This window comes from Vigna angularis, chromosome 2 (genome assembly GCF_016808095.1).
Source record: "Vigna angularis cultivar LongXiaoDou No.4 chromosome 2, ASM1680809v1, whole genome shotgun sequence".
Lineage (NCBI taxonomy): Eukaryota > Viridiplantae > Streptophyta > Magnoliopsida > Fabales > Fabaceae > Vigna > Vigna angularis.
Window position 1 is genome coordinate 11,867,843 of NC_068971.1, and position 13,273 is coordinate 11,881,115.

At 29.9% G+C, this 13,273-nt stretch overlaps 1 protein-coding gene across 1 annotated transcript; it reads left to right on the forward strand.

Annotated features, from left to right (window-relative positions):
- The first annotated feature begins 10,084 nt into the window (after positions 1 to 10,084).
- On the forward strand, positions 10,085 to 11,730 carry LOC108321334 (probable WRKY transcription factor 70). Its single transcript, XM_017553060.2, has 3 exons — positions 10,085 to 10,510; positions 10,904 to 11,008; positions 11,190 to 11,730. Exons 1-3 carry the CDS (start codon positions 10,200 to 10,202, stop codon positions 11,632 to 11,634), a joined length of 861 nt encoding a protein of 286 aa, XP_017408549.1. The 5' UTR covers positions 10,085 to 10,199; the 3' UTR covers positions 11,635 to 11,730.
- Positions 11,731 to 13,273: the final 1,543 nt, after the last annotated feature.

The window sequence follows — 13,273 nt, forward strand, 5'->3', positions numbered from 1 at the left end:
CTATTAGGACTTGTTTAAGAGCTAAAACCAGTAAAATCTGTTATAGAAGTGTTCATGGCTTCATAAGTTAAGTTTTTAGTCCATTTTAAAGGTTTTAAGGGTTGGAAATGGAAAGTAGGAGAGTTGGGATGAAACTGAGGTATTGGAGTGTGCTAGTTTATGTAGGTTGTAAACTGGTATGGAGTTTGGGTAGCTTATAGAAGTGAAATTGGGTTTTAATGGGTCATTTTAAGTTACAAAAGTGTTTTCAGAACTTTTTTACACCACTACAAAAAAGTGCATAGATAGCGCTTTTTTTTATCATAGATAACGCTTTTTAAGCGCTATCTATACGTGCACTATTTATTAATAGATAACGCTTCTAAAAGAAGGGCTATCTATTGGTTGCTGACAACAGATAACGCTTTTTTAAAGAAGCGTTATATATTGGTGGCTAACAATAGATAACGCTTTTTTAAATAAATGTTATCTATTGATCTAAATTTTAAAAAAAATTAATTTTAAAATAAAATATAAAATATTGATTCTATTATGTACAAACCCACATTGGTTCTATTATATACAAAAAATATAAAATATTGAGAAAAATATGACAAATGTCTCATAAAGAATGTTCATTCATATGAATAAAAACTATTGATATAATAATATTTTAAAATTTAATCGTTAAGTCGTCTAGTACGTGTCATGAGATGAGATGAGATGATATTACTTTATAAGATAATATATACAATCATAACATATATATCCTATAAGTACTTGTAAACATGTACATCGCCGTAAAAACAATAAGTAATCTAAATAGGTTAAATGGTAATGAGTATTACAACAAAGAACTTGTGAACTAATTTCATCACTGAAACATGATGACGATGGTAGTAGAAACCAAGCCTCTAAAAACAAATAGAAGAAAGAAATCAATGATATCTTTACCTATATCATTCTAATCATAAAGCTCAGCATAAAATAGATATATTATCTTCCTACTGGATACCGGCATGACTGCAAAGATAAAAATCAAATCCTGTTGGATGACTGAGCAATATATTTACTCATTTATTTGTTTACATGAGCCATTCAATTCAGGTACACTCATCATACCAGGAAATATATTTCCACTCTTATTTGTACTGTTTCTGTCCTTGTGGTTGTTTGCAAACAACCGAGTACGGTGTCTTTTTTGTACAACTATGAAATTTACTAAAGGTTAATAGTTTGGTTCTAAAGAAGCACATGCCTGCCAGCATATACATATATGTATTCTTGTCACAACATGTGGTATAAATTGAACAATTAGAATGTATGTGGGAATGTGTAAAAGATTCTGATTCTGACCTTCCGAATTGCATTCAACTCATACAGTAGAACTTGGTAAAATTTCCCTTCACTTACACCATTCTTGTTCGAATTTCTTGTTAGCAGAATAGTTTCAACAAACTATAATGTTTAAAAAACTAGCCCCTGCATCATAATTAACATACATTAAAAATACATACCTATAAAATATAATCCTTAAAGGCTTTTGTCCTGTTACTTTTTCTAAAGGAAATCAACAAATCTATGAAAAAAAAAAGACAAAAAACAAAATATTTGGATACAGGGGAAAGTGAATCTTGCATTGTCAAAATCCCATCATTCCAAAAAAAAAAACACAACATTGAGAATTAGAAAAGAGGATGTCAAATCTCTAGTATTACCCTATAATTATCCTCTTAAAGAAGCAAAAACTGTAGCAATTCATTTTGCTGTCACATTCAAACATGCAACACTGCTATAATTATCTTCTTCATCTACAAATAGCTCCTCTAATGCCCTTTCATTATTTGTGATGAAACTCTGTATTAACATGACAAAAAGAAACCCAAAAATTGAAGGCACCCATTAATGAAATGATGATGGCATTAGAAAATAATAAAGAATTCCTAACAAGCAAGTTGAAAATTGATATTCGAAAAAGAAAGATCTCAACAACCCAGATCACCAATAATATAGAAGATAAACATGGTCAAAATTGCCCATTTGTAAAAGATAGACTTCCTAATCCGCATACTGGTTGTTAACGAGAAAGAGATATTGATTCATCACTTGAATCTAATTCACGACTAAGTGTGGAACTAGACCAACACAAGTAAGACTTCTACATGTCATAAGTTCTAATATTTATTATTGACCTTATATGGAAAATAATTACCATGCCAAGTAAAGATATTGAAGGGAGAAAAATCTTGAACTGCAACAAAGAAAAACGAAAACCTTGAGGTAGTATAGCAATTTCACCCATGGAAACTTTTAACCTTCCACATTCAATAGTGATTAAGAGTCCTACAATTTCAGAAGACTCAACCTCCTCAAAACGCAGCGCCTTCGCTTCAATCTCAATCTCTTAACAATACAACATTTTGTGCTAAGAATCATTGTGTTTCAATCACAAGAAAGAAGAGAGCGATCTAGGATTTTAAGATTTAGGGATTTTGGGGATAAACAAATCAATTGAGCTTTGAACCAATTAATAAACCCTGGCTATCTTCTCTAGGCTTGCCGTAGCAACGAAGTGAGTGAGAACGAGTTCCTAAATCTAGTGCACGAACATAGATCCTACACCAGTACACCAACATAGCTCTAAAACAAATGTTTCAGAGACAATGGCCCGATCAACACTTGATGTGAAACGCATTTGTTAAGAGAAAATAAATGATGAAAATTGTGTATATTATTCCATCATATAAGAGTACAATTGATATATATAATTGTTTAAAACAATATAAAAATGAAATATAAATATAAAAACAGAATATAAATATATAAACATGAATGCACAAATATAAACGGAAAATAAATTAAATCCAATATCCCCTCAAGTTGGAGCATATATATCCTTAATGCTCAGCTTGGACAACAAAGATTGAAATTGTGCTGGATGCAAAACTTTAGTATGAATGTCTGCAAGTTGGGCTGAAGTAGAAATGGGCAGGAGCTTAATTACACCAGCTTGAACTTTATCCCTTATGAGATGACAATCAATTTCAATATGTTTTGTCCTCCTATGCATCGCTGGATTCTGTGCAATTTGTATAGCAGATTGATTGTCACAAAACAGAGGAACTGGTTGTGGTAGAGGTTGTTTCAAATCATGGAACAAATACAAAAGCCATTGAATTTCACATGTTGTGGAAGCTAAGGCTCTATATTCTGCTTCGGTTGATGATTAGATATAGTATCTTGTTTCTTGGATTTCGAGCTGATTAAGGATGCACCATGGAACACATTAAAACCAGTCACAGACCTTCTAGTGTCAGGGCAAGCAGCCCAATCAGAATCACTAAAAGCCTTGAGAGCATGTTCTGTGTTGGAGGGAAAGAATAATCCTTGTCCTGGATTGTTCTTGATATATCTCAGGATCCTTATTGCTGATGCATAGTGATCTTCCAAAGGATTGGAAAGAGATTGACTGAGAGATTGACTGAGAGTACTAACAACAAAACAAAAATCTGGTCTTGTGTTGGTTAGATATAACAAAAATTTTGTGCCTGGTTGTATGGGAGTAGAAACAGGTTGACATCCCAACAATCCTGCATCTTCTAGTAACTCTAGAGCATACTTCATTTGTGATTAATGCCCTGTTGAGATCTTGCAATTTCTAAGCCCAAAAAATACTTGAGTTGGCCTAGGTCTTTAATCTTGAACTTTGCATTCAATAGAGCCTTCACATTTTGGATTTCCTGGATGTCATCACCTACCAAGACTATATCATCTACATAAACAAGTAAGATGGTGATATGAGCAGAATCACTTTTGACATATATATATATATATATATATATATATATATTATAATTTGGCCTTATCTCTACTCGATGTGGGACTTCCAACACACCCCCTTCACGCCGAGGTATAGACATCTCGTGCGTGATAGTAGAAATTGGGTGGTCCGATAACGGCCCGATAGCGGGTGGAATAGAAGAATAGAATGTCCACTTAGAACTCGCTAGGATAAGCTCTAACCATGGCTCTGATACCATGTTACGAGAAAAGAAAGGATGAAAATTGTGTATATTATTCCATCATATAAGGAGAGAGTACAATTGATATATATAACTGTTTAAAACAATATAAAAATGGAATATAAATATAAAAATAGAATATAAATATATGAACATAAATGCACATATATGAAAGGAAAATAAATTAAATCCAATAGCATTTTCATGAAAATAGGGCAAAGAAGAACGAAACATAGAAAAGAAGAAGAGAGAACGGGATACCTAAAACGACAGCTCTGAAACAAAGGAGCCCTACATCTTGAGGCAACACACACTGATGAAAACGACAACTGAAACAAAGGAGCAAAGACGCCACACATACTGATGAAAGCCACACACTGATGAAAGCCACACGCAGATGAAAATGGCAGAGACTGAATCGAATAAGCATAAACGAATAAGCAAACACACGTCGAAGGAGAAGCGCGAATTGAATTTTTGTTAACAATTATAGATAGCGATTATTATAAAAAGCGCTAGTGTTCCAAAAAAGTGCTTTCAAATTACAAATTAAAAAAATAATATTAAAAAGTTATAAATAGCACTTAAAAAAAAACGTTATTTATTCACATAGTTATAGATAACATTTTTTTAAACAAGCGCTATCTATTGTTCTCCAAATTCATAGATAACGCTTATTTAAAGAAGCGTTATCTATTCAACGTTATCTATATGCAATTTTGTAGTAGTGTTAAGGTCCAGAGAGTCATAGAGGCCTTTAGAAGTTGGGGGTAAAGTGTTCAAAGTGAGAAAATTGAGTTTGGTATCTACTGATAGTGCCTTAGCGCCCAAATTGGGCACTGAGCTCCCGTTTCCAGTGGCGCCTATGCTGAGCACTAGTTCCTAGGCGCTCGGGCATTACTAGAATGCCCTACAATAGTTTTTGGGGAGTTTTCAAGGTTCTAGACATCGAGTTTTGGCGTTTTTTAGGTCGTTGTAGGAGGTTTTGGACTCTTCCGGAGCTGTTGGTGAGGGTTTCAAAGCTGTTTTCCTTACCTAAATGTGAATATCAAGATGCCATGAAGAAATTGTGTTATTGTGTGATTTCTGATGACTTTTATGAGTGTTTCTATTTCTTTAATGTATGATCAATAGTCTCATGTATTGGTGTACTATGTGAATTTGAAGTGATTTCAATGGTTTCAAAGGTATGGAAGAGAGTTCCAAGGAGGAACTTCTTAGTGGTGGTTTCAAGTATTGTAAGTATGAATATGGGAAGCTCAGTCTTGGAGTTCATCTTGACATTCTAATGGTCACTCATTCTCAAGTAGAGAAGGGTGAGACATATCGTGAGAATAGTAGGAGCTCCTAGTCTAGGGTCTTTACCTTGGCCTAAGGCGAGTGATAACAGACTAACCTTGTGTGGTAGCTTGGGGTGGGCCAGCTGTTTCACCACAATAAGTACATGAACTGCAATAGCTCAATATTCATGATAATCCGGATGGTCAAATCAAAGTGCGATCATACATAAAGTGTTTGTTTGGTTGGATGTGTTGTGTGTATCTTAGGTGAATATTTAACATGTTTTAATATATTTTTAATTGTTTGTATTCTAGCTTACCCTTCTACTTGTATTTGTGTATGTATATTTCTTCTGGTTTCTTTTCTTTACTATGATCATCTTGTGAGTGTAAGCAAAGGGAGATGAGGTTTCCCTAGAGCAGACACTAGATGAAGGATATGTGTAGCCGTATTAGATATATAGTCCTCTTGTTTATAGTTTTGGTATCTCTAATTTGTATATAAAGTGAACTTTTATAGTTATTTTAGATGACTCTAAACCTTACTTTATTTTTTTGTCTTTGTCAATTGTTTTTGTTAATATTAGATTTGTGATGACTCTTTTATATAGTTTACTATTATATTTTTGAGATGTTAATTAAGTAAATAGTATAATAAAAATAAAATATAATAAGTATCTACCTTCATCCATATCTTATATAAAAAAACAAGTTAAAGATAATTTTAATACGAAGAAGACAAAAAAAATGTAAAAAAAAACTAAAATATGGCGTTTTGAAATACAAAACCTAAAGTAAGCAACCTAAAAGAGGATTATAAATTAAAAACTAAATATTCATCAAACACTCCCATTTTTAATCTAATGGTTAAGTAAAATAGTATAATATAAAAATCACTAATGAAACAAAAATAAACTCATTATCTATCTCTATCAATATCTTATATATTAAAAATGAGTAAAAGAGGAATTTAATTTAAAGACAACAAGAAAATAAATACAAGAAACTATAATATGACGTTTTGAAAGTAACCTAAAAAGGACCTTAAACACTCCGAATTTTCATTTAATAAGTAATGAATTTTCTACAACTTATCCCATGTGAAAGCAAGCATTTACCTATGAAAAAAAATCATAAAAATAAATAGATAAATCGACATCATACTAAGGGAATTAATTTATTTTATTTTTATGACAAAGTGGATTAAAATTTAAATTTTTGATGAACGTGACATTCCCATAATACTGTGTTTAGTTTAGTCTCGTAAAACGTGATAACGATAGATAATAATGATGTAAATCGAATCTAGCAAGCAACGAAGTATGATTTGACTGGATTAAAATAGTGCTTAGCACGTCTCTCGTTCCCTAACAATGCATTAGTTTATAATTAGTACAATTATTTAAAAGAGTGCGATGGTGGATATACCTTAACTAACACTAGTTGAATGTTAAAATAACTATTCAAAAATAGTTTGTTTACACTTGTCTTTTCTTCGATTCATATCAACCATTACCAACCTTTTATTTGTTTGTTTAGAATTATAAAAACCATTAGAGACTCAAATTACACAATAAGAAATTGATTTAGATCAATGTATCAATCCTAAATCTTAATATTGTGAAATACCATCAAAATCTCATATTTTTAAAGATTTGTAAGAACAAATAGTCATTTTATCATTATATTTCTATTGATAATGAGTGGAAGTGAAACTAGTTTTTGGTGGAAAAAGAAATTCATGATTTATAACTGAAGAAATCAATTTTGTAATGAATTATACATGTATTTATTTTTAAATCCATTCATTTACTTCCAAATATCTTAAAAAAGAAATAACTAAAATTCATTAACTCAAGTTTATTCAAATATTCACCTTCTCAAAGGAATACATTCTAAATACTATGATAAAGTTATACAAGTAAATTTTTTTTATACAAGTAAATTTTTTGTAAGCGTTTTTATCTTTAAACGTAAACGTGAAATTATAATTTATTATTATCTCAATATTTGGTTAATAAGTTTTGAAAATGCATTGTGTAGTCTTTCTAATCTAATAACATTAATTTTGTTGTGCATATTAAACTACAATTTACACTGATGTTTGAGTTTAAACGTGTCAACTGTAAAAACAACTTAAACACCAACTAATGTCAACACGTCAAAAAATTTAACATAATTGAATTAAAAAGATTATATATATATATATATATATATATATATATATTTTTTTTTTTTTTCGTTTTTAAAATTTTAAAACCAAAATATATAAAGTCTGAAACATAGATGAATTTTAATTTTGTGTCTAAATTTAAAGATTAAAAATATATTTGAATTTTTAAATAAATAAATGTATATTTAACACAATTTCATAAAATTAATTTATAAAATAAAGTTTTTATTGTTTTTATATACTAGTTGATATTATCTTTAATTTAATCGGTATAGATATTAAGCAAAATTGTTATAAATTGAAGATTGTATTAATTGATTAAATTTAACTATGATTTCAAACTTTGAATAAGAGTTTTTTAAAATTGAAAAAATTTATTTTTTTGTTTTCAATAAAAAAATATGTTGTTTATTAATTAAAAAAAACAACTCGGAAACTAGATTTGTGGAGAGAGCACGTGATTATCAAACGGTTAGCTCTTGTGTTCACGTGCGATACCATGAATGAGGGACTGAATCTAAACTGGGGATGGAATAGAATTTAACATGTTGTTATTATTCTATAATAAATAATTATTAAATTTTTTAGATTACATTATTATTTTATTCACGATCAAATGTATCAATTGATTATCAACTAATTGGCACATTCTTCGCTGTTAAATTTATAAAACATTTCTATTACACCTTGCAATTTAATCATATTTCTACTTTATTAATGTTACTTTTTTTTTTATAATCTAATGATTTGTTAACTGAAAATTAATTGTTAATTTCTCGAAACATTAGGAATCGTATAAAATTGTGCCTTTTAATCATGTCGTATTTGAAATTAAATAAATTTTAAATATGTATAACTTTTTATTTGAGGGGTTAACATATTAATTTGTTTTAATTACTAAGCACATATTATTATTTTCGGTTAAGTTTATCAATCATAAACTAAAATGATGAAAACAATAATTTTAGAGATTTAAAAGAATTTTGAAGATTTATTTTAGTTTTCTATGTTTTAATAAAATATAACTTTCTGAGGTTTAAGGGACAATTTAGTTACTTTTTTCTTAAAAAAATAATTATATTTTAGGATATAATTTTGCTTAGAACATCCATAACGTAAGATTGCTAATGAATTTTTTATTTTAATTTTATGGGACCTAGAATGCGCATAAATTTATGCATTCACACCAATTTTCAGTAGAATGAGTGCGTAATTTAAATCTTATAACTTCTGTCCAATTAAGAAGTAAAAAAATTAAAATATGAACATTGTTTTTAAAGTTTGAGGTTTAAAATACAATTTATTCACTTATAAAATACAAATTAAAACATGAACAATGTTTTTATAGTTTGAATCTTATAACTTCATCTACGGAATGAAACAAAAAATTATACACAATAATTAAAGTTTGAGGTTTAAATTACAACTTTTTACTTAATCAAACTATAATTATCTCTTTCTCTCAAACCAAACTATAATTTTTTTTAATTTAACGTTATATAACCAGTATTATATGTGATTTTCCTAGAAATTATTATGTGTAATCTTTCATAATATTTATACCTTTAATTATAAACATAATTTAGATGATCATTAACAATATTAATCTACAAATTTGGTAATTATTAATGTTTACAGTTATAGTAAGATTTAATTTTAACATAATTGATATTTTTTATCGTCTTTAATTTCATTTTAGAGCATATATATTACAATAGATATTTTAGTTTAATTAATATTGTTCTACATTTATTTCTTTAAATCTCTCTCTCTCTCTCTCTCTCTCTCTCTATATATATATATATATATATATATATATATATATATATATATATTATTGTATGTGTTAATTTCATTTAATATTTTTAATTGTTAATTAATACATGAAGATAGGAAGATAAATAACAATGAATTTATATATTTTTTCTTTCTTACTCATTGTAAAATTATAAGTTTTTTTTCCGTAATCTTGAGACTTAAAATTAAATTATATTGAATCATAATGTTAGTGTCGATAATTTAAATTATATTAAATTCTAAATAGTCAAATTTATAATAAGTTAAGTCATTACATATAAAAAGTTTTTTAAAATAAATATATTTTTAAACTCTTTTTTCAAAGAAAATTTATTATTAAAAAATAATGCCCATCATGGCCCATTTGAGTGGGATGAAAACCCTAACAGATACTTCTCATCATCATTCAACGTTATCTTAATAAATGCTAACTGTGATCCTTATCCAATGGATAAATTTTTTCCACAAAAACTACTCACTAAGGGTATAACAGTCTTTCCATCTTCACTCAGGACCACTCAAATTCCGCCACCTGTTTTATGACGTCTCGCCAACGCAATTCCATGACGTCACTTCCTGCTCCTAAGAGTAACCCACGCACTATCCCCTTTCCCACGTTCCACCCCGAAGCCCCATTCTTGATTAGTCACAGGTGGCATAACTCTAGTCGCTGTGCTTGACACGCGCATACATTGCGGTTGGATTTATGTTGATGTTGAAAGGTGTTGGAATTTTCGTGCTAAGGTTCCTTTGAACATCAGGCATGTGCGCATTGCGACAACTTGTTGCCTCTTTTGATATTTAATTGATCGCATATATAATGCTCACCCGTGTATAATATGTAGCTGAGTTGAGCATGAATGTGTGAGTGATAAAACAAAATCTAACCAAGAAACAAGGCCCAATTTCTGAGCGTGTTCCATCAAAGTTTCAGAGATCGGTAGGAACATGGACAAGCTTGGCGGTTCTACTATTCGTATGAAAGCAATTGAGGAGCTTCTCAGAGGTCGTGATTCTGCCACACAGCTCAGGAGTGTCATCAATGGGAATGGTGAAGATTCTCCTTCAGCGGAGAAACTCGTGAAGGAGGTGCTCATGTCCTTCACCAACTCCCTCTTGCTCTTGAACGACAACCCCACTTCTGAATTTCACGATGCCTCCAATGTTCAACTTTGGGCCTCTCCCAAACTCGAGGACTCTCAAGAGAGCAATTGCAAGAACTCCACGGTTAAAGCACGAAGAGGGTGTTACAAGAGAAGGTAATTAATTAATTAATTAATTAATTAGCTAATCAAAACCTTTAATTTATGTTCCCTTTTCCCATTTTTCATTTCACCAACACGATCATGTTAAGTGCTGAATTGTGAATAATTAGATTTGCTAATTTGGTGTCTCTTTAATTTGATACCGTGTGACTTTATCCTTTACGTGTGCCTAACATTGGACCCCGTGAATTATTGTTCATATATATAAAAACATGTGGTGAAGTACTGTGGTGTTGTTGGGTAGACCCTGTCTAATAGTCTTTGTTTCTTTGTCTTTAGTACCTTTGGTTATTATGTCTGTTTGGCACAGTAAAAAATGATTGTTGCAGACACTGCGATTGGTTTTGGTTTATGAGAACCAATTAAAAAGTTTATCTGAATTTGCAGAAGAACTGAACAAACAAGAGAGAAGGAGTCTGAAGCTCCAATCGATGATGGCCACCAATGGAGGAAGTATGGTCAAAAGGAGATTCTCAATGCCAAATTCCCAAGGTATATATATATATATATATATACATATATGATCATATTTGAATATTTAACGTGTCTTAGCATTTGAAAAATCTTCTGAATAGATGTTTACGCAGAATGAATTAAGCTTTTCTAACTTGATATCAGTCTATATTTTGTGTTTCCATAGGAGAAATTGATGTGTTGTGGTTTGAATTTTCAGGAACTACTTTAGGTGCACTCACAGAGACCAGGGTTGCCAAGCGACAAAGCAGGTGCAAAGAGTTCAGGAGGATCCAATCTTGTACAAGACAATCTACTACGGTGAGCACAGTTGCAAGAACATGGGAAACCCCGAGATCATACTCGACATGTCTCCTTCATCTTCTTCCAAGTTTCTTAGCTTCAACAACTCCTTCTCTACCCAATCACAACAAGAGTGTCCCTTTCTCTCATCATCTTTCCCTTCATCTGTCAAAAGGGAGTGCAAGGAGGAGATTCCACCCTCAACTTCCTCCAATGATTACCTCATCTCTTCTGACCTCACCTTTGATGGTTCACCAAAACATGTCACTCTATCATCTTCAACACCTGACTCAGAGTACAAGGCTGTCGACTTTCCAGATATCTTTGATGATGTCTTTGAAGGCTTGCTTGAATTTAGATAGTTTCCCACTTTCTTCTATTTTAAGTTTTATTTGAAGCTATGCAAAAACAAACTGTGTAATATAAATATATATTACTTTTCTAAGAAATTTGTAGTAGTATCCATCTTTTATTCTCAATATTAATGAGAAAAAAAAACCAATGGTGTTTTGACTGGTTCAGCCAACAAAAGTTAATTTAATTAATCCGTGGGAATGAAGTGGTTGTCTCTTATTTTCTATGAAAATAATGAGTAATTTGAAGTTTGATTTGTGTGTAAGAAGATAATGGTTTTGTAGTTATTTATGTGGTTAAATGAAAAGGGAGATGAAAGCAGCATGCAGAAGCAATGAATAGATGGTTGGGGTTACTTGGAAAAAGGTTAAGGGTAGATTCAATGCATATATGATTTTTGGAATAAAGCCAACCATAAAAAGGTGATAGAGATGGCTTGCTTTCTTGTAATTAAGGTTTGATATCGAATTTACAGGGAGCAAAATCCTCTACTTTATCATCGGAATTGGCTTTTGTTATACAAAATTATGTATTGTTGCTATTACTACAAATATCACTTTTCTATGCATATTCATCAAAGAGACTCCTGATAAAAACAAAACATAAATTGCATTTTTCATCATTTAAAGGATACTCTTTAAGTATGTGGCTAAAGAGAGTCATTCAAAGGATGTTTTCATTCTCCTTAATCGCTAAACTAGAAAATAAAAATTGCATATATGTTTTCATCAAAGAATATCCTCTCTCTATATATTCTTCTAAATTAAATATTTCAAATCAAACGTTTGTATACTTTTTAAAAAAAAAAACTAGTTATAATTTAATTGTAGTGATAATTTAGTCTTAACCAAATGTTATTTTCATTCATCAAGTCTAAGAGGAGGGGAAAAGAAGTATTAATTAAGAATTAGTTAAAGTTTGACTAAAGATATAAAACATGATCTAATTTTTAGAGTGAGTTTAGATACTCGTATTAATTAATAATTTTTCGGGATATAATTAATTTGTTTTTAGTCTTTATATTGATACGCATTATTCATTACCAAATTTAACAATTAACATGGTTGGAGATCTAAGCATAATCATATATATATAAATTTTCTCCAAAATGGTTTAATTATTAATTGTTTTATTGAATTAACAAATTAAAATGTCTTTATAGCTATAACTCAACATTAAAGATCTAAATATTAACTTAGAATAACACGTTTATAATAATAATAACATAGTTAAAAAAAATGAAATTTGGTCAACCACACAGGTTGATTCTTTAAAATATTTTCAAGGACAAATATTCTTTTAGGTTTTTTTTTTAAAAAGTAAACAAGCATAAAATTATTTAAAAAAAAATAACTTAAAAATACTTCTTAAAAAAAGTTTTCACCTCTTCATGGTACAAAAACAGATGTGCATATATTCTATATGTGAACATAAATAATGAGTTCATATGCAGATGATGAACCTTCTGATAGACTTTTAATATCTACCCATATAATAAAAGATGGCTTAAAAGGAAAATGAAAAAAAAAAGTGAATACAAAACAAACTGAAAGTGGAATATAATTATTTTTCTGTTGTTACTGCTTCTAATTTTCAGTTGTTTAGTAATCAAAAAGTTTAAATATTTATTCTCTTTTTTTCATCATT

Excerpts from the sequence above, each read along its gene's own strand:
- LOC108321334 (XM_017553060.2), top strand. The coding sequence starts at position 10,200 with ATGGACAAGCTTGGCGGTTCTACTATTCGTATGAAAGCAATTGAGGAG. Across the intron at positions 10,511-10,903 it reads AGAGGGTGTTACAAGAGAAG|AAGAACTGAACAAACAAGAG; the intron begins GTAATTAATTAA and ends CTGAATTTGCAG. Across the intron at positions 11,009-11,189 it reads CTCAATGCCAAATTCCCAAG|GAACTACTTTAGGTGCACTC; the intron begins GTATATATATAT and ends TTGAATTTTCAG.